The sequence below is a fragment of the Oncorhynchus mykiss genome, chromosome 3 (genome assembly GCF_057628025.1).
Source record: "Oncorhynchus mykiss isolate SJ-2025 chromosome 3, ASM5762802v1, whole genome shotgun sequence".
NCBI lineage: Eukaryota > Metazoa > Chordata > Actinopteri > Salmoniformes > Salmonidae > Oncorhynchus > Oncorhynchus mykiss.
The window spans coordinates 95554483-95577168 of NC_143024.1; the positions used below are offsets into that span (position 1 = coordinate 95554483).

General features: G+C 41.2%; 1 protein-coding gene across 1 annotated transcript in view; it reads left to right on the top strand.

The window, feature by feature from the left end:
* Nucleotides 1-22686, top strand: part of LOC149984732 (neuropilin-2-like) — a 432234-nt gene that overhangs the window by 403070 nt on the left and 6478 nt on the right. The window contains exon 17 of the mRNA XM_090230492.1: nt 12069-12131. Coding sequence (XP_090086618.1) covers nt 12069-12131 — 63 coding nt within the window. The remainder of the gene's footprint in view (nt 1-12068; nt 12132-22686) is intronic.

A 22686-nucleotide genomic window follows, 5' to 3' on the forward strand; every position in this document is an offset into this window, starting at 1 on the left:
TCAGAGACTTTTCCCGAAGCCACTCCTGCGTTGTCCCGGCTGTGTTCTTAGGGTCGTTGTCCTGTTGGAAGGTGAACCTTCGCCCCAGTCTGAGATCCTGAGCTCTCTCGAGCCGGTGTTCATGAAGGATCTCTCTGTACTTTGTTCCGTTCATCTTTCCCTCGATCCTGACTAGTCTCCTTGCCTCTGAAAAACATCCCCACAGCATGATTCTGCCACCACCACCGTAGAGATGGTGCCAGGTTTCCACCAGACGTGACGCTTTGCATTCAGGCCAAAGAGTTCAATCTTGGTTTCATCAGACCAGAGAATCTTGTTTATCATGGTCTGAGAGTCCTTTAGGTGCCTTTTGGCAAACTCCAAGCGGGCTGTCATGTGCTTTTTACTGAGGAGTGGCTGGACACTCTACCATAAAGGCCTGATTGGTGGAGTGCTGCAGAGATGGTTGTCTGATTGGTGGAGTGCTGCTGAGATGGTTGTCTGATTGGTGGAGTGCTGCTGAGATGGTTGTCTGATTGGTGGAGTGCTGCAGAGATGGTTGTCTGATTGGTGGAGTGCTGCTGAGATGGTTGTCTGATTGGTTAGTTTGGCTGGGTTTTCATTTGAAGCATCTTGTTGTGCTAAGAAATTGTCCGCTTTGTATTTGTGGTCACTGTGACTTTCGTTCTGAAGTTACCGGGGGTGAAATGTTCTGTGTATAAATTGACGTGGGAGGGCAACAAAAGAATCTAACAGCGCACTTAGCTGTCCTACGAGTGGTCTAACGCAGTCGATAACGAACGCTTTCAAGACTAACTTTAGTAATGATGATTTTGGGAAACAGTTCGGAGGCCTAACGATGACCGTAGCCTTTTAACTTAAGATGCTTTTGGGAAGCTGGGCCCTGGTTGATAAGAGGCTCTATATGTGTTTTAATATGTGTTGAGTCAACGTATACCAATGGCACTCTCGATACCATGTTGTTGTCAGCTTACTACCATGTTGTTGTCCGCTCTCTACCATGTTGTTGTCTCCTCTCTACCATGTTGTTGTCTCCTCTCTACCATGTTGTTGTCTCCTCTCTACCATGTTGTTGTCTCCTCTCTACCATGTTGTTGTCAGCTTTCTACCCTGTTGTTGTCCGCTCTCTACCATGTTGTTGTCTCCTCTCTGCCATGTTGTTGTCTCCTCTCTACCATGTTGTTGTCTCCTCTCTACCATGTTGTTGTCTCCTCTCTACCATGTTGTTGTCTCCTCTCTACCATGTTGTTGTCTCCTCTCTACCATGTTGTTGTCTCCTCTCTACCATGTTGTTGTCTACTCTCTACCATGTTGTTGTCTCCTCTCTACCATGTTGTTGTCTCCTCTATACCATGTTGTCTCCTCTCTACCATGTTGTTGTCTCCTCTCTACCATGTTGTTGTCTCCTCTCTACCATGTTGTTGTCAGCTTTCTACCATGTTGTTGTCCGCTCTCTACCATGTTGTTGTCTCCTCTCTACCATGTTGTTGTCTCCTCTCTACCATGTTGTTGTCTCCTCTCTACCATGTTGTTGTCTCCTCTCTACCATGTTGTTGTCTCCTCTGTACCATGTTGTTGTCTCCTCTCTACCATGTTGTTGTCTCCTCTCTACCATGTTGTTGTCTCCCCTCCACCATGTTGTTGTCTCCTTTCTACCATGTTGTTGTCTCCTCTCTACCATGTTGTTGTCTCCTCTCTACCATGTTGTTGTCTCCTCTCTACCATGTTGTTGTCTCCTCTCTACCATGTTGTTGTCTCCTCTCTACCATGTTGTTGTCTCCTCTCTACCATGTTGTCTGCTCTCTACCATGTTGTTGTCTCCTCTATACCATGTTGTTGTCTCCTCTCTACCGTGTTGTTGTCTCCTCTCTACCATGTTGTTGTCTCCTCTCTACCATGTTGTTGTCTCCTCTCTACCATGTTGTTGTCTCCTCTCTACCATGTTGTTGTCTCCTCTATACCATGTTGTTGTCTCCTCTCTACCATGTTGTTGTCTCCTCTCTACCATGTTGTCTCCTCTCTACCATGTTGTTGCCTCCTCTCTACCATGTTGTTGTCTCCTCTCTACCATGTTGTTGTCTCCTCTCTACCATGTTGTTGTCTCCCCTCTACCATGTTGTTGTCTGCTCTCTACCATGTTGTTGTCTCCTCTATACCATGTTGTTGTCTCCTCTCTACCGTGTTGTTGTCTCCTCTCTACCATGTTGTTGTCTCCTCTCTACCATGTTGTTGTCTCCTCTCTACCATGTTGTTGTCTCCTCTCTACCATGTTGTTGTCTCCTCTATACCATGTTGTTGTCTCCTCTCTACCATGTTGTTGTCTCCTCTCTACCATGTTGTTGTCTCCTCTCTACCATGTTGTTGTCTCCTCTCTACCATGTTGTTGTCTCCTCTCTACCATGTTGTTGTCTCCTCTCTACCATGTTGTTGTCTCCTCTATACCATGTTGTCTCCTCTCTACCATGTTGTTGTCTCCTCTCTACCATGTTGTTGTCTCCCCTCTACCATGTTGTTGTCTGCTCTCTACCATGTTGTTGTCTCCTCTATACCATGTTGTTGTCTCCTCTCTACCGTGTTGTTGTCTCCTCTCTACCATGTTGTTGTCTCCTCTCTACCATGTTGTTGTCTCCTCTCTACCATGTTGTTGTCTCCTCTCTACCATGTTGTTGTCTCCTCTATACCATGTTGTTGTCTCCTCTCTACCATGTTGTTGTCTCCTCTCTACCATGTTGTCTCCTCTCTACCATGTTGTTGCCTCCTCTCTACCATGTTGTTGTCTCCTCTCTATAATGTTGTTGTCTCCTCTCTACCATGTTGTCTGCTCTCTACCATGTTGTTGTCTCCTCTATACCATGTTGTTATCTCCTCTCTACCGTGTTGTTGTCTCCTCTCTACCATGTTGTTGTCTCCTCTCTACCATGTTGTTGTCTCCTCTCTACCATGTTGTTGTCTCCTCTCTACCATGTTGTTGTCTCCTCTATACCATGTTGTTGTCTCCTCTCTACCATGTTGTTGTCTCCTCTCTACCATGTTGTCTCCTCTCTACCATGTTGTTGCCTCCTCTCTACCATGTTGTTGTCTCCTCTCTACCATGTTGTTGTCTCCTCTCTACCATGTTGTTGTCTCCCCTCTACCATGTTGTTGTCTGCTCTCTACCATGTTGTTGTCTCCTCTATACCATGTTGTTGTCTCCTCTCTACCGTGTTGTTGTCTCCTCTCTACCATGTTGTTGTCTCCTCTCTACCATGTTGTTGTCTCCTCTCTACCATGTTGTTGTTTCCTCTCTACCATGTTGTTGTCTCCTCTATACCATGTTGTTGTCTCCTCTCTACCATGTTGTTGTCTCCTCTCTACCATGTTGTCTCCTCTCTACCATGTTGTTGCCTCCTCTCTACCATGTTGTTGTCTCCTCTCTACCATGTTGTTGTCTCCTCTCTACCATGTTGTTGTCTCCCCTCTACCATGTTGTTGTCTCCTCTCTACCGTGTTGTTGTCTGCTCTCTACCATGTTGTCTCCTCTCTACCATGTTGTTGTCTGCTCTCTACCATGTTGTTGTCTCCTCTCTAAAATGTTGTTGTCTCCTCTCTACCATGTTGTCTCCTCTATACCATGTTGTTGTCTCCTCTCTACCATGTTGTTGTCTCCTCTATACCATGTTGTTGTCTCCTCTCTACCATGTTGTTGTCTCCTCTCTACCATGTTGTCTGCTCTCTACCATGTTGTTGTCTCCTCTATACCATGTTGTTGTCTCCTCTCTACCGTGTTGTTGTCTCCTCTCTACCATGTTGTTGTCTCCTCTCTACCATGTTGTTGTCTCCTCTCTACCATGTTGTTGTCTCCTCTCTACCATGTTGTTGTATCCTCTATACCATGTTGTTGTCTCCTCTCTACCATGTTGTTGTCTCCTCTCTACCATGTTGTCTCCTCTCTACCATGTTGTTGCCTCCTCTCTACCATGTTGTTGTCTCCTCTCTACCATGTTGTTGTCTCCTCTCTACCATGTTGTTGTCTCCCCTCTACCATGTTGTTGTCTGCTCTCTACCATGTTGTTGTCTCCTCTATACCATGTTGTTGTCTCCTCTCTACCGTGTTGTTGTCTCCTCTCTACCATGTTGTTGTCTCCTCTCTACCATGTTGTTGTCTCCTCTCTACCATGTTGTTGTCTCCTCTCTACCATGTTGTTGTCTCCTCTATACCATGTTGTTGTCTCCTCTCTACCATGTTGTTGTCTCCTCTCTACCATGTTGTCTCCTCTCTACCATGTTGTTGCCTCCTCTCTACCATGTTGTTGTCTCCTCTCTACCATGTTGTTGTCTCCTCTCTACCATGTTGTTGTCTCCCCTCTACCATGTTGTTGTCTCCTCTCTACCGTGTTGTTGTCTGCTCTCTACCATGTTGTCTCCTCTCTACCATGTTGTTGTCTGCTCTCTACCATGTTGTTGTCTCCTCTCTACCATGTTGTTGTCTCCTCTCTACCATGTTGTCTCCTCTATACCATGTTGTTGTCTCCTCTCTACCATGTTGTTGTCTCCTCTATACCATGTTGTTGTCTCCTCTCTACCATGTTGTTGTCTCCTCTCTACCATGTTGTCTGCTCTCTACCATGTTGTTGTCTCCTCTATACCATGTTGTTGTCTCCTCTCTACCGTGTTGTTGTCTCCTCTCTACCATGTTGTTGTCTCCTCTCTACCATGTTGTTGTCTCCTCTCTACCATGTTGTTGTCTCCTCTCTACCATGTTGTTGTCTCCTCTATACCATGTTGTTGTCTCCTCTCTACCATGTTGTTGTCTCCTCTCTACCATGTTGTCTCCTCTCTACCATGTTGTTGCCTCCTCTCTACCATGTTGTTGTCTCCTCTCTACCATGTTGTTGTCTCCTCTCTACCATGTTGTTGTCTCCCCTCTACCATGTTGTTGTCTGCTCTCTACCATGTTGTTGTCTCCTCTATACCATGTTGTTGTCTCCTCTCTACCGTGTTGTTGTCTCCTCTCTACCATGTTGTTGTCTCCTCTCTACCATGTTGTTGTCTCCTCTCTACCATGTTGTTGTCTCCTCTCTACCATGTTGTTGTCTCCTCTATACCATGTTGTTGTCTCCTCTCTACCATGTTGTTGTCTCCTCTCTACCATGTTGTCTCCTCTCTACCATGTTGTTGCCTCCTCTCTACCATGTTGTTGTCTCCTCTCTACCATGTTGTTGTCTCCTCTCTACCATGTTGTTGTCTCCCCTCTACCATGTTGTTGTCTGCTCTCTACCATGTTGTTGTCTCCTCTCTACCATGTTGTTGTCTCCTCTCTACCATGTTGTCTCCTCTCTACCATGTTGTTGTCTCCTCTCTACCATGTTGTCTCCTCTATACCATGTTGTTGTCTCCTCTCTACCGTGTTGTTGTCTGCTCTCTACCATGTTGTCTCCTCTCTACCATGTTGTTGTCTGCTCTCTACCATGTTGTTGTCTCCTCTCTACCATGTTGTTGTCTCCTCTCTACCATGTTGTCTCCTCTATACCATGTTGTTGTCTCCTCTCTACCATGTTGTTGTCTCCTCTATACCATGTTGTTGTCTCCTCTCTACCATGTTGTTGTCTCCTCTCTACCATGTTGTCTCCTCTCTACCATGTTGTTGTCTCCTCTCTACCATGTTGTTGTCTGCTCTCTACCATGTTGTTGTCTGCTTTCTACCATGTTGTTGTCTCCTCTCTACCATGTTGTTGTCTGCTCTCTACCATGTTGTTGTCTGCTTTCTACCATGTTGTTGTCTCCTCTCTACCATGTTGTCTGCTCTCTACCATGTTGTTGTCTCCTCTCTACCATGTTGTCTGCTCTCTACCATGTTGTCTCCTCTCTACCATGTTGTTGTCTGCTCTCTACCATGTTGTTGTCTCCTCTCTACCACGTTGTTGTCTGCTCTCTACCATGTTGTGACTGTGTATTTTGAGTTATTGAACGTACCTCTGTTTCCTATTATATATCACCAGAGTTTAATACAACAGTAAGATAGAGCTGTGATAGTGGATTTGTCCCAAATGGCACCCTATTCCCTATACACAGTAGTAGTGCATTATATAGTTAATAGGGTTTAATTTGGGACGCAGATAGTGTTCGAGAGAGCAGGCTGAAACCACCAATCACAGACACACTGATACTATTGGGAGAGCGAGAGATTTAATAGCTCAATATATCCACAAGCCTACAGGACTTAAACAGTTGTTTTCTCACTGTTTCATTGCTTAAAGAAATATGTTTCTTGTCCGGAAAATCAATTTTGAAGCCTAGAGGACCGCGTCACAGTTGTCCATTTTGGAGATGTTTATCTGAATACCACTTACAGATGTAGGATCTTAATTTGAGCCAGTTTGTTACAGCAGTAAAATATTCTTTCAGCAACAGGAAATGTAAATTATTAGGTGGATTAATGGACATTTTTGATAAGGGAAAAAACTGTTGTTTTTTTTATACATTTTCCATAAGGGAAAATCAGGTCTGAAATTTCAAAGTGGAAGTTACAAACGTCAGAAGATTCGAATACGTTACAGGTTTCCTGAATAGCATGGAAGTTCTGGACGGACGGACAGAGAGAAGAACAGAGAGGCACGGAGAGAGACCACCTGACCCAGCTCAAAATCACATAGTGTAACACACTTGTGAGAAGAAACGCTCTCCATCTGTCTAACCCCATACAATAACACAGCTAAACTAATTGGGAAATTATTTTATCCATGGTATTCACAAAATACCTCTTAGAGCTCTAGGGGCGCTATTTCATTTTTGGATAAAAAACGTTCCCGTTTTAAGCGCGATATTTTGTCACGAAAAGATGCTCGACTATGCATATTCTTGACAGTTTTGGAAAGAAAACACTCTGAAGTTTCAGAATCTGCAAAGATTTTGTCTGTAAGTGCCCCAGAACTCATTCTACAGGCGAAACCAAGATGATGCATCACCCAGGAATTAGCAGAATTTCTGAAGCTCTGTTTTCCATTCTCTCCTTATATGGCTGTGATTGCGCAAGGAATGAGCCTACACTTTCTGTCGTTCGCCCAAGGTCTAAGCAGCATTGTGACGTATTTGTAGGCATATCATTGGAAGATTGGCCATAAGAGACTACATTTTCCAGAGGTCCGCCCGGTGTCCTTTGTCTAAATTTGTGCGTAATCTTCAGGTGCGGTCATTTTCTCCTGGGATTCAGGAGAGAAAGCATGTGTCCAAGAACGATGTATCAATGAAGAGATATGTGAAGAACACCTTGAGGATTGATTCTAAACAACGTTTGCCATGTTTTCAGTCGATATTATGGAGTTAATTTGGAAAAAAGTTTGCGTTTTGAGGACTGAATTTATGGATTTTTTTTGGTAGCCAAATGTGATGTATAAAACGAAGCTATTTCTAATACACAAGGAATCTTTTTGGAAAAACTGAGCATCTGCTATCTAACTGAGAGTATCCTCATTGAAAACATCAGAAGTTCTTCAAAGGTAAATGATTTTATTTGAAGGCTTTTATGTTTTTGTTAATGTTGCGTGCTGGATGCTAACGCTAATGCTAACGCTAAATGCTAACGCGAAATGCTAACTCTAGCTAGCTACTTTTACACAAATGATTGTTTTCCTATGGTTGAGAAGCATATTTTGAAAATCTGAGATGACAGTGTTGTTTACAAAAGGCTAAGCTTGAGAGATGGCATATTTATTTCATTTCATTTGCGATTTTCATAAATAGTTAACGTTGTGTTATGCTAATGAGCTTGCTGATAGATTTACACAATCCTGGATACAGGGGTTTTTTCATAGCTAAACGTGACGCAGAAAACGGAGCGATTTGTCCTAAACAAATAATCTTTCAGGAAAAACTGAACATTTGCTATCTGAGAGTCTCCTCATTGAAAACATCTGAAGTTCTTCAAAGGTAAATGATTTTTTTGAATGCTTTTCTGTTTTTTTGTGTAAATGTTGCCAGCTGAATGCTAATGCTAAATGCTACGTTAGCCATCAATACTGTTACACAAATGCTTGTTTTGCAATGGTTGAGAAGCATATTTTGAAAATCTGAGATGACAGTGTTGTTAACAAAAGGCTAAGCTTGAGAGATGGCATATTTATTTCATTTCATTTGCGATTTTCATGAATAGTTAACGTTGCGTTATGGTAATGAGCTTGAGTCTGTATTCACGAACCCGGATCCGGGATGGGGAGATCAGAAACGTTAACTAGCTAGATGGTCTAGAATCTACGTCCCATCTTAGCTGAAATACAGAATAGTTAACTAGCTAGATGGTCTAGAATCTGGGTCCCATCTCATCTTAAATACAGAATGGTTAACTAGTTAGACGTTCTAGAATCTGGGTCCCATCTTAGCTGAAATAAAGAATAGTTAACTAGCTAGACAGTCTAGAATCTAGGTCCCATCTCATCTTAAATACAGACTAGTTAACCAGCTAGATGGTCTAGAATCTGGGTCCCATCTCATCTTAAATACAGAATAGTTAACTAGCTAGATGGTCTAGAATCTACGTCCCATCTCATCTGAAATACAGAATAGTTAACTAGCTAGATGGTCTAGAATCTGGGTCCCATCTCATCTTAAATACAGAATAGTTAACCAGCTAGATGGTCTAGAATCTGGGTCCCATCTCATCTTAAATACAGAATAGTTAACTAGCTAGATGGTCTAGAATCTACGTCCCATCTCATCTGAAATACAGAATAGTTAACTAGCTAGATGGTCTAGAATCTAGGTCCCATCTTAGCTGAAATACAGAATAGTTAACTAGCTAGATGGTCTAGAATCTGGGTCCCATCTTAGCTGAAATAAGGTTTATATATTTTGTCTACTATTACACGATTTTGACTTCAGACTTTCCTTTGACAGTATAGATATTTTTTTCTTGATTCAAAGACATTGTTATTTGTCACGTGCTCTGTATACAACGGGCGTAGTCTTGACCATGAAATGCTTGATATTGTAGAATTTGTGCTCTTATTTTGTTGCTTTTTGACTTGTCCCAGCCATCTTGGCTCCGCATTGCAGCACACGGCTATGATTTATCAATTCATATTCAGCTCAAAGCTTTGCTGCCTTCAGCTTCTAATCAATGACTTAAACGTATCTATGTGTTCATTTATGGCCTGTCACTGGAGCAGCTTTCTCTTATATATTTTTTTTTTGCAAACTTTCAATATGGAGAGAAAATGAAATGGCATGTTGTCACAACGCTTTTAAAATCAGCCAGGCTGCCTGCTTCCCCTATAATAAGATGTTAGGCTGCCTGCTTCCGCTATAATAAGATGTTAGGCTGCCTGCTTCCCCTATAATAAGATGTTAGGCTGCCTGCTTCCCCTATAATAAGATGTTAGGCTGCCTGCTTCCCCTATAATAAGATGTTAGGCTGCCTGCTTCCCCTATAATAAGATGTTAGGCTGCCTGCTTCCCCTATAATAAGATGTTAGGCTGCCTGCTTCCCTTCTCTCAGATGACAGTTGTTGAAAGCCTTTTAATAATTCTAATTAGTTAATGGATCTGATCACATTTATTAAATCTGCAGTAAGCACTTCTTTCCCGGTCACTTTGGTCTTCAATCCCAAATTGGGCCCTGGTCAAAGTAATGCACTATATAGGGAATTAGGGTGCCATTTGAGATGATGCTCATCAAAGTGAAATGATTGAGCTAAAACACTAAGAGGGGACTCAAATGGAAAGAGCCGTACAGTGCCAAGCAGCCGTCCATGGCTCTGCCTGAGTAAAACTCTTTCATTCGTCTACCACTCAGTATGGAAGTAGACAGAAAAGAGTTTTAGGATGTTAGGACCCTTATAATAAGATGTTAGGATATTAGTACCACTATAATAACATGTTAGGATGTTAGGACCCCTATAATAAGATGTTAGGATGTTAGCACCCCTATAATAAGGTGTTAGGATGTTAGGACCCCTATAATAAGATGTTAGGACCACTATAATAAGATGTTAGGATATTAGTACCATTATAATAAGATGTTATGATGTTAGGACCACTATAATAAGATGTTAGGATATTAGTACCATTATAATAAGATGTTAGGATGTTAGGACCCCTATAATAAGGTGTTAGGATGTTAGGACCTCTATAATAAGATGTTAGGATGTTAGGACCCATATAATATGATGTTAGGATGTTAGGACCCCTATAATATGATGTTAGGATATTAGTACCACTATAATAAGATGTTAGGATGTTAAGACCCCTATAATAAGGTGTTAGGATGTTAGGACCCCTATAATAAGATGTTAGGACCCCTATAATTAGATGTTATGATGTTAGGACCCCTATAATAAGATGTTAGGACCCCTATAATTAGATGTTAGGATGTTAGGACCCCTATAATAAGATGTTAGTATGTTAGGACCCCTATAATAAGATGTTAGTATGTTAGGAACCCTATAATAAGATGTTAGGATATTAGTACCATTATAATAAGATGTTAGGATGTTAGGACCCCTATAATAAGGTGTTAGGATGTTAGGACCCCTATAATAAGGTATTAGGATGTTAGGACCCCTATAATAAGATGTTAGGACCCCTATAATAAGATGTTAGGATGTTAGGACCCCTATAATAAGATGTTAGGACCCCTATAATTAGATGTTATGATGTTAGGACCACTATAATAAGATGTTAGGATGTTAGGACCACTATAATAAGATGTTAGGATGTTAGGACCCCTATAATAAGATGTTAGGATGTTAGGACCCCTATAATAAGATGTTAGGATATTAGTACCATTATAATAAGATGTTAGGATGTTAGGACCCCTATAATAAGATGTTAGGATGTTAGGACCCCTATAATAAGATGTTAGGATATTAGTACCACTATAATAAGATGTTAGGATGTTAGGACCCCTATAATAAGATGTTAGGATGTTAGGACCCCTATAATAAGATGTTAGGATAGTAGTACCACTATAATAAGATGTTAGGATGTTAGGACCCCTATAATAAGATGTTAGGATGTTAGGACACCTATAATAAGGTGTTAGGATGTTAGGACCCCTATAATAAGATGTTAGGACCCCTATAATAAGATGTTAGGATGTTAGGAACCCTATAATTAACCCTACTGCTGAGCATGGAGAGGATATAGACGTTGCTTGATTAAGATTCCACACAATATGTCCATTGATGTTTCTCTGTTTCTGTTTCCTTCTCACTGTTCTTATCTGATGTTTTTTTTTTTAAATGAATAAAAGATTCAAGGATGTCATAGATTCAAAGATTAATCAAAACCAAACTAGTAAAGTGTGTTTGGTGAAACCTTGATGTGAGAGGTCTCGTTTCTCTATAAGGGTCGTCTTACCTGGCTTCGAGGTCTCTAGAGTTTGTTACTGTGTGCTTCAAAATGGTACCCTACGCTAATATAGAGAATAAGGATGTAATTTAAATGGTACCCTACGCTAATATAGAGAATAATGTAGGATGCCATTTAAATGGTACCCTATGCTAATATAGAGAATAAGGATGCCATTTAAATGGTACCCTACGCTAATATAGAGAATAAGGATGTCATTTAAATGGTACCCTACGCTAATATAGAGAATAAGGATGTCATTTAAATGGTACCCTACGCTAATATAGAGAATAAGGATGTCATTTAAATGGTACCCTACGCTAATATAGAGAATAAGGATGTCATTTCAATTACATTGTGCCATTGGAATGTGCTATTAAAGGGATATGTTTCTTAAAATAGTTGTCCTCCTAAAGTATTATCTGCTCTGGTTTGGTGGTTAACATAAAAAGCATGTCAAGTTTCAGATGGTAAAACAAAAGCTACTGTGTGTTTCTTGACGTCCAACCGTGTTGAATTATGTTCTTGCCCCTCCCATTGTGAATGAATAGTCACGTTACCGGTTTACGTGAGGAGCGTCTCTACAAGACGCTGTCATTCTCGTCGTGTCCGTGCTGCTTCATCTATTTGATGTCGTATAACTATTGGTGAACTAGCTAGTTAACTAACTAGTTAACTTAACTACCAGTAGAAAGTCTGGTCCCTTTTCTCACGTCAACCTGTTTCAACCTGTTTCTTTCCATCAGATTGGAGACCTATCGACTTTGGAAATAAACCACTTTTCAACGGCAGGGAACGTGTGAACGGAGGTAAGACACACGTCGCTACGGCGATGCACACGTCGCTACGGCGATGCACACGTCGCTACGGCGATGCCGATCTGATCATGTGACTTAGCAGACAGTTTCTGTTGTGTTTCGTGTAGTCTATATAAACCACACGTTGGACTTAATCGCAAATAGGCCTGTTCATATGTTGTCGTCCACCCTGAGACGACGCGCTGTCCTCCACCCTGAGACAACACGCTGTCCTCCACCCTGAGACAACACGCTGTCTCCACCCTGAGACAACACGCTGTCCTCCACCCTGAGACGACACGCTGTCCTCCACCCTGAGACGACACGCTGTCCTCCACCCTGAGACGACACGCTGTCCTCCACCCTGAGACGACACGCTGTCCTCCACCCTGAGACAACACGCTGTCCTCCACCCTGAGACGACACGCTGTCCTCCACCCTGAGACGAAACGCTGTCCTCCACCCTGAGACGACACGCTGTCCTCCACCCTGAGACAACACGCTGTCCTCCACCCTGAGACAACACGCTGTCCTCCAACCTGAGACAACACGCTGTCACTGTCGAAATCATGTTTGTCATGAAATGTTATGCTATTTGAAGGAAACCAGATCAAAGTATGAAAACTGACTGTTGTTTTTACATTGAGGAAGTTTGATCATAAAGTTACTGGTCCCCTCCCCCGGTGACATCACTCCAGTTTAAATACACCAACGGTAACATGATATTCTCTTACCTAATTTAAATAAGTACCGCCTTGAAACCGACATCAGAGAAGGCGTGTTTGCAAAGGGGCGTGGTTTATGTAGCTATGTACTGTAGCTACTCTATCAATCAAATTCAATCAATCAAAACTATTTATGAAGCCTGTTTTACATCAGCAGATGTCACAAAGTGCTTATACAGAAACCCAGCATAAAACCCCAAACAGCAAGCAATGCAGGTGTAGAAGCACGGCGGCTAGGAAAAACTCCCTAGAAAGGCCAAAACCTAGGAAGAAACCTAGAGAGGAACCAGGCTATGAGGGGTGGCCAGTCCTCTTCTGGCTGTGCCGGGTGGAGATTATAACAGTAGGTGGCCAAGATGTTCAAATGTTCAAAGATTAGCAGCAGGGTCAAATAACAATAATCACAGTGGTTGTAAAGGGTGCAACAGGTCAGCACCTCAGGAGTAAATGTCAGTTGGCTTTTCATAGCCGATCATTCAGAGGGAGAGGGATGGGAGACCTACAGGGAGCATACTTAAGATCACACAGGACACCAGATAAGACAGGAGAATTACACCAGGTAAGACAGGAGAATTACACCAGATAAGACAGGAGAGTACACCAGATAAAACAGGAGAATTACACCAGATAAGACAGGAGAATTACACCAGATAAGACAGGAGAATTACACCAGATAAGACAGCAGAATTACCACCAGATAAGACAGGAGAATTACACCAGATAAGACAGGAGAATTACACCAGATAAGACAGGAGAAGTACACCAGATAAGACAGCAGAATTACCACCAGATAAGACAGGAGAATTACACCAGATAAGACAGGAGAATTACACCAGGTAAGACAGGAGAATTACACCAGATAAGACAGGAGAGTACACCAGATAAAACAGGAGAATTACACCAGATAAGACAGGAGAATTACACCAGATAAGACAGGAGAATTACACCAGATAAGACAGGAGAATTACACCAGATAAAACAGGAGAATTACACTAGACAAGACAGCAGAATTACAGCAGATAAGACAGCAGAATTACACCAGATTAGACAGGAGAATTACAGCAGATAAGACAGCAGAATTACACCAGATAAGACAGAAGAATTAGACCAGATAAGACAGCAAAATTACACCAGATAAGACAGGAGAATTAAACCAGATAAGACAGGAGAATTACACCAGATAAGACAGGAGAATTACACTAGATAAGACAGCAGAATTACAGCAGATAAGACAGCAGAATTACACCAGATTAGACAGGAGAATTACAGCAGATAAGACAGCAGAATTACACCAGATAAGACAGGAGAATTACACCAGATAAGACAGGAGAATTACACCAGATAAGACAGGAGAATTACACCAGATAGGACAGGAGAATTACACCAGATAAGACAGGAGAATTACACCAGATAACACAGGAGAATTACACCAGGTAAGACAGGAGAATTACACCAGATAAGACAGGAGAATTACACCAGATAAAACAGGAGAATTACAACAGATAAGACAGGAGAATTACACCAGATAAGACAGGAGAATTAAACCAGATAAGACAGCAGAATTACCACCAGATAAGACAGCAAAATTACACCAGATAAGACAGGAGAATCAAACCAGATAAGACAGGAGAATTACACCAGATAAGACAGGAGAATTACACTAGATAAGACAGCAGAATTACAGCAGATAAGACAGCAGAATTACACCAGATTAGTCGGGAGAATTACAGCAGATAAGACAGCAGAATTACACCAGATAAGACAGGAGAATTACACCAGATAAGACAGGAGAATTACACTAGATAGGACAGGAGAATTACACCATATAAGACAGGAGAATTACACCAGATAACACAGGAGAATTACACCAGGTAAGACAGGAGAATTACACCAGATAAGACAGGATAATTACACCAGATAAAACTGGAGAATTACAACAGATAATACAGGAGAATTACACCAGATAAGACAGGAGAATTAAACCAGATAAGACAGGAGAATTACACCAGATAAGACAGGAGAATTACACCACCAGACAGGAGAATTAAACCAGATAAGACAGGAGAATTACACCAGATAAGACAGGAGAATTACACTAGATAAGACAGCAGAATTACAGCAGATAAGACTGGAGAATTACACCAGATAAGACAGGAGAATTACACCACCAGACAGGAGAATTACACCAGATAAGACAGGAGAATTACACCAGATAAGACAGGATAATTACACCAGATAAGACAGGAGAATTACACCAGATAAGACAGGAGAATTACACCAGGTAAGACAGGAGAATTACACCAGATAAGACAGGAGAGTACACCAGATAAAACAGGAGAATTACACCAGATAAGACAGGAGAATTACACCAGATAAGACAGGAGAATTACACCAGATAAGACAGCAGAATTACCACCAGATAAGACAGGAGAATTACACCAGATAAGACAGGAGAATTACACCAGATAAGACAGGAGAAGTACACCAGATAAGACAGCAGAATTACCACCAGATAAGACAGGAGAATTACACCAGATAAGACAGGAGAATTACACCAGATAAGACAGGAGAATTACACCAGATAAGACAGCAGAATTACCACCAGATAAGACAGGAGAATTACACCAGATAAGACAGGAGAATTACACCAGATAAGACAGGAGAATTACACCAGATAAGACAGGAAAATTACACCACCAGACAGGAGAATTACACCAGATAAGACAGGAGAATTACACCAGATAAAACAGGAGAATTACACTAGACAAGACAGCAGAATTACAGCAGATAAGACAGCAGAATTACACCAGATTAGACAGGAGAATTACAGCAGATAAGACAGCAGAATTACACCAGATAAGACAGAAGAATTAGACCAGATAAGACAGCAAAATTACACCAGATAAGACAGGAGAATTAAACCAGATAAGACAGGAGAATTACACCAGATAAGACAGGAGAATTACACTAGATAAGACAGCAGAATTACAGCAGATAAAACAGCAGAATTACACCAGATTAGACAGGAGAATTACAGCAGATAAGACAGCAGAATTACACCAGATAAGACAGGAGAATTACACCAGATAAGACAGGAGAATTACACCAGATAAGACAGGAGAATTACACCAGATAGGACAGGAGAATTACACCAGATAAGACAGGAGAATTACACCAGATAACACAGGAGAATTACACCAGGTAAGACAGGAGAATTACACCAGATAAGACAGCAGAATTACCACCAGATAAGACAGCAAAATTACACCAGATAAGACAGGAGAATCAAACCAGATAAGACAGGAGAATTACACCAGATAAGACAGGAGAATTACACTAGATAAGACAGCAGAATTACAGCAGATAAGACAGCAGAATTACACCAGATTAGTCGGGAGAATTACAGCAGATAAGACAGCAGAATTACACCAGATAAGACAGGAGAATTACACCAGATAAGACAGGAGAATTACACCAGATAGGACAGGAGAATTACACCATATAAGACAGGAGAATTACAACAGATAATACAGGAGAATTACACCAGATAAGACAGGAGAATTAAACCAGATAAGACAGGAGAATTACACCAGATAAGACAGGAGAATTACACCACCAGACAGGAGAATTAAACCAGATAAGACAGGAGAATTACACCAGATAAGACAGGAGAATTACACTAGATAAGACAGCAGAATTACACCAGATAAGACAGCAGAATTACACCAGATTAGACAGGAGAATTACAGCAGATAAGACAGCAGAACTACACCAGATAAGACAGGAGAATTACACCAGAAAAGACAGCAGAATTACACCAGATAAGACTGGAGAATTACACCAGATAAGACAGGAGAATTACACCACCAGACAGGAGAATTACACCAGATAAGACAGGAGAATTACACCAGATAAGACAGGATAATTACACCAGATAAGACAGGAGAATTACACCACCAGACAGGAGAATTACACCAGATAAGACAGGAGAATTACAGCAGATAAGACAGCAGAATTACACCAGATAAGACAGGAGAATTACACCAGATAAGACAGGAGAATTACACCAGATAAGACAGGAGAATTACACCAGATAGGACAGGAGAATTACACCAGATAAGACAGGAGAATTACACCAGATAACACAGGAGAATTACACCAGGTAAGACAGGAGAATTACACCAGATAAGACAGCAGAATTACCACCAGATAAGACAGCAAAATTACACCAGATAAGACAGGAGAATCAAACCAGATAAGACAGGAGAATTACACCAGATAAGACAGGAGAATTACACCAGATAAGACAGGAGAATTACACCAGATAAGACAGGAGAATTACACCAGATAGGACAGGAGAATTACACCAGATAAGACAGGAGAATTACACCAGATAAGACAGGAGAATTACACTAGATAAGACAGCAGAATTACAGCAGATAAGACAGCAGAATTACACCAGATTAGTCGGGAGAATTACAGCAGACAAGACAGCAGAATTACACCAGATAAGACAGGAGAATTACACCAGATAAGACAGGAGAATTACACCAGATAGGACAGGAGAATTACACCATATAAGACAGGAGAATTACAACAGATAATACAGGAGAATTACACCAGATAAGACAGGAGAATTAAACCAGATAAGACAGGAGAATTACACCAGATAAGACAGGAGAATTACACCACCAGACAGGAGAATTAAACCAGATAAGACAGGAGAATTACACCAGATAAGACAGGAGAATTACACTAGATAAGACAGCAGAATTACAGCAGATAAGACAGCAGAATTACACCAGATTAGACAGGAGAATTACAGCAGATAAGACAGCAGAACTACACCAGATAAGACAGGAGAATTACACCAGAAAAGACAGCAGAATTACACCAGATAAGACTGGAGAATTACACCAGATAAGACAGGAGAATTACACCACCAGACAGGAGAATTACACCAGATAAGACAGGAGAATTACACCAGATAAGACAGGATAATTACACCAGATAAGACAGGAGAATTACACCACCAGACAGGAGAATTACACCAGATAAGACAGGAGAATTACACCAGATAAAACAGGAGAATTACACCAGATAAGACAGGAGAATTACTCCAGGTAAGACATCAGAATTACACCAGATAAGACAGGAGAATTACACCAGATAAGACAGCAGAATTACAGCAGATAAGACAGGAGAATTACACCAGATAAGACAGGAGAATTACACCAGATAAGACAGGAGAATTACAGCAGATAAGACAGCAGAATTACACCAGATTAGACAGGAGAATTACAGCAGATAAGACAGCAGAATTTCACCAGATAAGACAGGAGAATTAGACTAGAGAAGACAGAAGAATTACACCAGATAAGACAGCAGAATTACACCAGATAAGACAGGAGAATTACACCAGATAAGACAGCAGAATTACACCAGATAAGACAGCAGAATTACACCAGATAAGACAGGAGAATTAACACCAGATATAACAGTCTGACACTAGCACCCCGGTACCTAGACTATTGCAGCATAGATACTGGAGACTGAGACCGGGTGGGGGTCAGGAGACACTGTGGTCGAGTCCGACGATACCCCCGGACAGGGCCAACCAGGCAGGATATAACCACCCTCACTTTGACAAAGCACAGCCCCCACACCAGTAGAGGGATATCTTCAAACCACCGACTTACTACCCTGAGACAAGGCCGAGTATAGCCCACAAAGATCTCCTCCAACTCACAAGCCAAAGGAGGCGCAAAACCGGACAGAAAAATCACGTCAGAAAAAAGCCTGGCACACCTCCTAGGGACGGCATGGAAGAGCACTAGCACGCCAGCCTCTGTAATAGGGTTAGAGGCCAGAGAATCCCAGTGGACAGAGGGGAGCCGGCCAGGCAGAGACAGCAAGGGCGGTTCATCGCTCAAATTCCTTTTTCCCGTTCACCTATAAAATTTGACTGTACTGTAGAGTGTCCGTAAATATAATTAAAAGTTGACCCTATTCATCTATCAGCTTGAGGTGATTGTATTGCAACTCTGCATCCAAGTTGCTTGACCTAGTCGTTTCAAAGAGCTGTCAGTCAAGGCGAGCTCATGAATATAAGCTCCCCGCCCACTCAGCCTGTATTTTCAAACTTCCTGGTAGTTAGCCATGAGAGAGGAAGTACTTTTCAGGACCTTTAACATGGCACTATTCTTGACAGAATTAAGTGGGGTAGTAAGGTTATGACAGCTAGTCTTTTCAAGTGACAATCTGTTCTTCATAGAATTATATAAATGTTAAATAAAACAATACAAATAAAGTCATTATGGGCAAAACTGCATTGTACTCATCTGTATAGTATACATGAACTGTCCTTCTGTTTCCTGTACAGTATACATGAACTGTCCTTCTGTTTCCTGTACAGTATACATGAACTGTCCCTCTGTTTCCTGTACAGTATACATGAACTGTCCTTCTGTTTCCTTTACAGTATACATGAACTGTCCTTCTGTTTCCTGTACAGTATACATGAACTGTCCTTCTGTTTCCTGTACAGTATACATGAACTGTCCTTCTGTTTCCTGTACAGTATACATGAACTGTCCTTCTGTTTCCTGTACAGTATACATGAACTGTCCTTCTGTTTCCTGTACAGTATACATGAACTGTCCTTCTGTTTCCTGTACAGTATACATGAACTGTCCTTCTGTTTCCTGTACAGTATACATGAACTGTCCCTCTGTTTCCTGTACAGTATACATGAACTGTCCTTCTGTTTCCTGTACAGTATACATGAACTGTCCTTCTGTTTCCTGTACAGTATACATGAACTGTCCCTCTGTTTCCTGTACAGTATACATGAACTGTCCTTCTGTTTCCTGTACAGTATACATGAACTGTCCCTCTGTTTCCTGTACAGTATACATGAACTGTCCTTCTGTTTCCTGTACAGTATACATGAACTGTCCTTCTGTTTCCTGTACAGTATACATGAACTGTCCTTCTGTTTCCTGTACAGTATACATGAACTGTCCTTCTGTTTCCTGTACAGTATACATGAACTGTCCTTCTGTTTCCTGTACAGTATACATGAACTGTCCTTCTGTTTCCTGTACAGTATACATGAACTGTCCTTCTGTTTCCTGTACAGTATACATGAACTGTCCTTCTGTTTCCTGTACAGTATACATGAACTGTCCCTCTGTTTCCTGTACAGTATACATGAACTGTCCTTCTGTTTCCTGTATAGTATACATGAACTGCCCTTCTGTTTCCTGTACAGTATACATGAACTGTCCTTCTGTTTCCTGTACAGTATACATGAACTGTCCTTCTGTTTCCTGTACAGTATACATGAACTGTCCTTCTGTTTCCTTTACAGTATACATGAACTGTCCTTCTGTTTCCTTTACAGTATACATGAACTGTCCTTCTGTTTCCTGTATAGTATACATGAACTGTCCTTCTGTTTCCTGTATAGTATACATGAACTGTCCTTCTGTTTCCTGTACAGTATACATGAACTGTCCTTCTGTTTCCTGTACAGTATACATGAACTGTCCTTCTGTTTCCTTTACAGTATACATGAACTGTCCTTCTGTTTCCTGTATAGTATACATGAACTGTCCTTCTGTTTCCTGTACAGTATACATGAACTGTCCTTCTGTTTCCTGTACAGTATACATGAACTGTCCTTCTGTTTCCTTTACAGTATACATGAACTGTCCTTCTGTTTCCTGTATAGTATACATGAACTGTCCTTCTGTTTCCTGTATAGTATACATGAACTGTCCTTCTGTTTCCTGTACAGTATACATGAACTGTCCTTCTGTTTCCTGTACAGTATACATGAACTGTCCTTCTGTTTCCTTTACAGTATACATGAACTGTCCTTCTGTTTCCTGTACAGTATACATGAACTGTCCTTCTGTTTCCTGTACAGTATACATGAACTGTCCTTCTGTTTCCTGTACAGTATGCATGAACTGTCCTTCTGTTTCCTGTACAGTATACATGAACTGTCCCTCTGTTTCCTGTACAGTATACATGAACTGTCCTTCTGTTTCCTGTACAGTATGCATGAACTGTCCTTCTGTTTCCTGTACAGTATACATGAACTGTCCCTCTGTTTCCTGTACAGTATACATGAACTGTCCTTCTGTTTCCTGTACAGTATACATGAACTGTCCTTCTGTTTCCTGTACAGTATACATGAACTGTCCCTCTGTTTCCTGTATAGTATACATGAACTGTCCTTCTGTTTCCTGTACAGTATACATGAACTGTCCTTCTGTTTCCTGTACAGTATACATGAACTGTCCTTCTGTTTCCTGTACAGTATACATGAACTGTCCTTCTGTTTCCTGTATAGTATACATGAACTGTCCTTCTGTTTCCTGTACAGTATACATGAACTGTCCTTCTGTTTCCTGTACAGTATACATGAACTGTCCTTCTGTTTCCTTTACAGTATGCATGAACTGTCCTTCTGTTTCCTTTACAGTATACATGAACTGTCCTTCTGTTTCCTGTACAGTATACATGAACTGTCCTTCTGTTTCCTGTACAGTATACATGAACTGTCCTTCTGTTTCCTTTACAGTATACATGAACTGTCCTTCTGTTTCCTGTACAGTATACATGAACTGTCCTTCTGTTTCCTGTATAGTATACATGAACTGTCCTTCTGTTTCCTGTATAGTATACATGAACTGTCCTTCTGTTTCCTGTACAGTATACATGAACTGTCCTTCTGTTTCCTGTACAGTATACATGAACTGTCCTTCTGTTTCCTGTATAGTATACATGAACTGTCCCTCTGTTTCCTGTACAGTATACATGAACTGTCCTTCTGTTTCCTGTACAGTATACATGAACTGTCCTTCTGTTTCCTGTACAGTATACATGAACTGTCCTTCTGTTTCCTGTACAGTATACATGAACTGTCCTTCTGTTTCCTTTACAGTATACATGAACTGTCCTTCTGTTTCCTGTACAGTATACATGAACTGTCCTTCTGTTTCCTGTACAGTATACATGAACTGTCCTTCTGTTTCCTGTACAGTATACATGAACTGCCCTTCGGCTTCCTGTACAGTATACATGAACTGTCCTTCTGTTTCCTGTACAGTATACATGAACTGTCCTTCTGTTTCCTGTACAGTATACATGAACTGTCCTTCTGTTTCCTGTACAGTATACATGAACTGTCCTTCTGTTTCCTTTACAGTATACATGAACTGTCCTTCTGTTTCCTTTACAGTATACATGAACTGTCCTTCTGTTTCCTGTACAGTATACATGAACTGTCCTTCTGTTTCCTGTACAGTATACATGAACTGTCCTTCTGTTTCCTGTACAGTATACATGAACTGCCCTTCGGCTTCCTGTACAGTATTGTACTTTTCTGTACAGGTGTATCAAAGCTGGGACCGAGAGACTGAAAAACAGCTTCTATCTCAAGGCCATCAGATTGTTAAACAGCCACCACTAACATTGAGTGGCTGCTGCCAACATACAGACTTGAAATCAATGGTCACTTAAATAAATGTATCATTGGTCACTTTAATAATGTTTACATATTGTGCATTACTCATCTCACATGTATATACTGTATTTTAAACCATCTACTGCACCTTGCCTATGCCGCTCGGTCATCGCTCATCCATATATTTAAATGTACATATTCTCATTCACTCCTGTGTGTATTAGGTAGTTGTTGGGGAATTGTTAGATTACTTGTTAGATATTACTGCACTCTCAGAACTAGAAGCACAAGAATTTCGCTACACTTGCATTAACATCTGCTAACCATGTGACCAATAACATCTGCTAACCATGTGACCAATAAC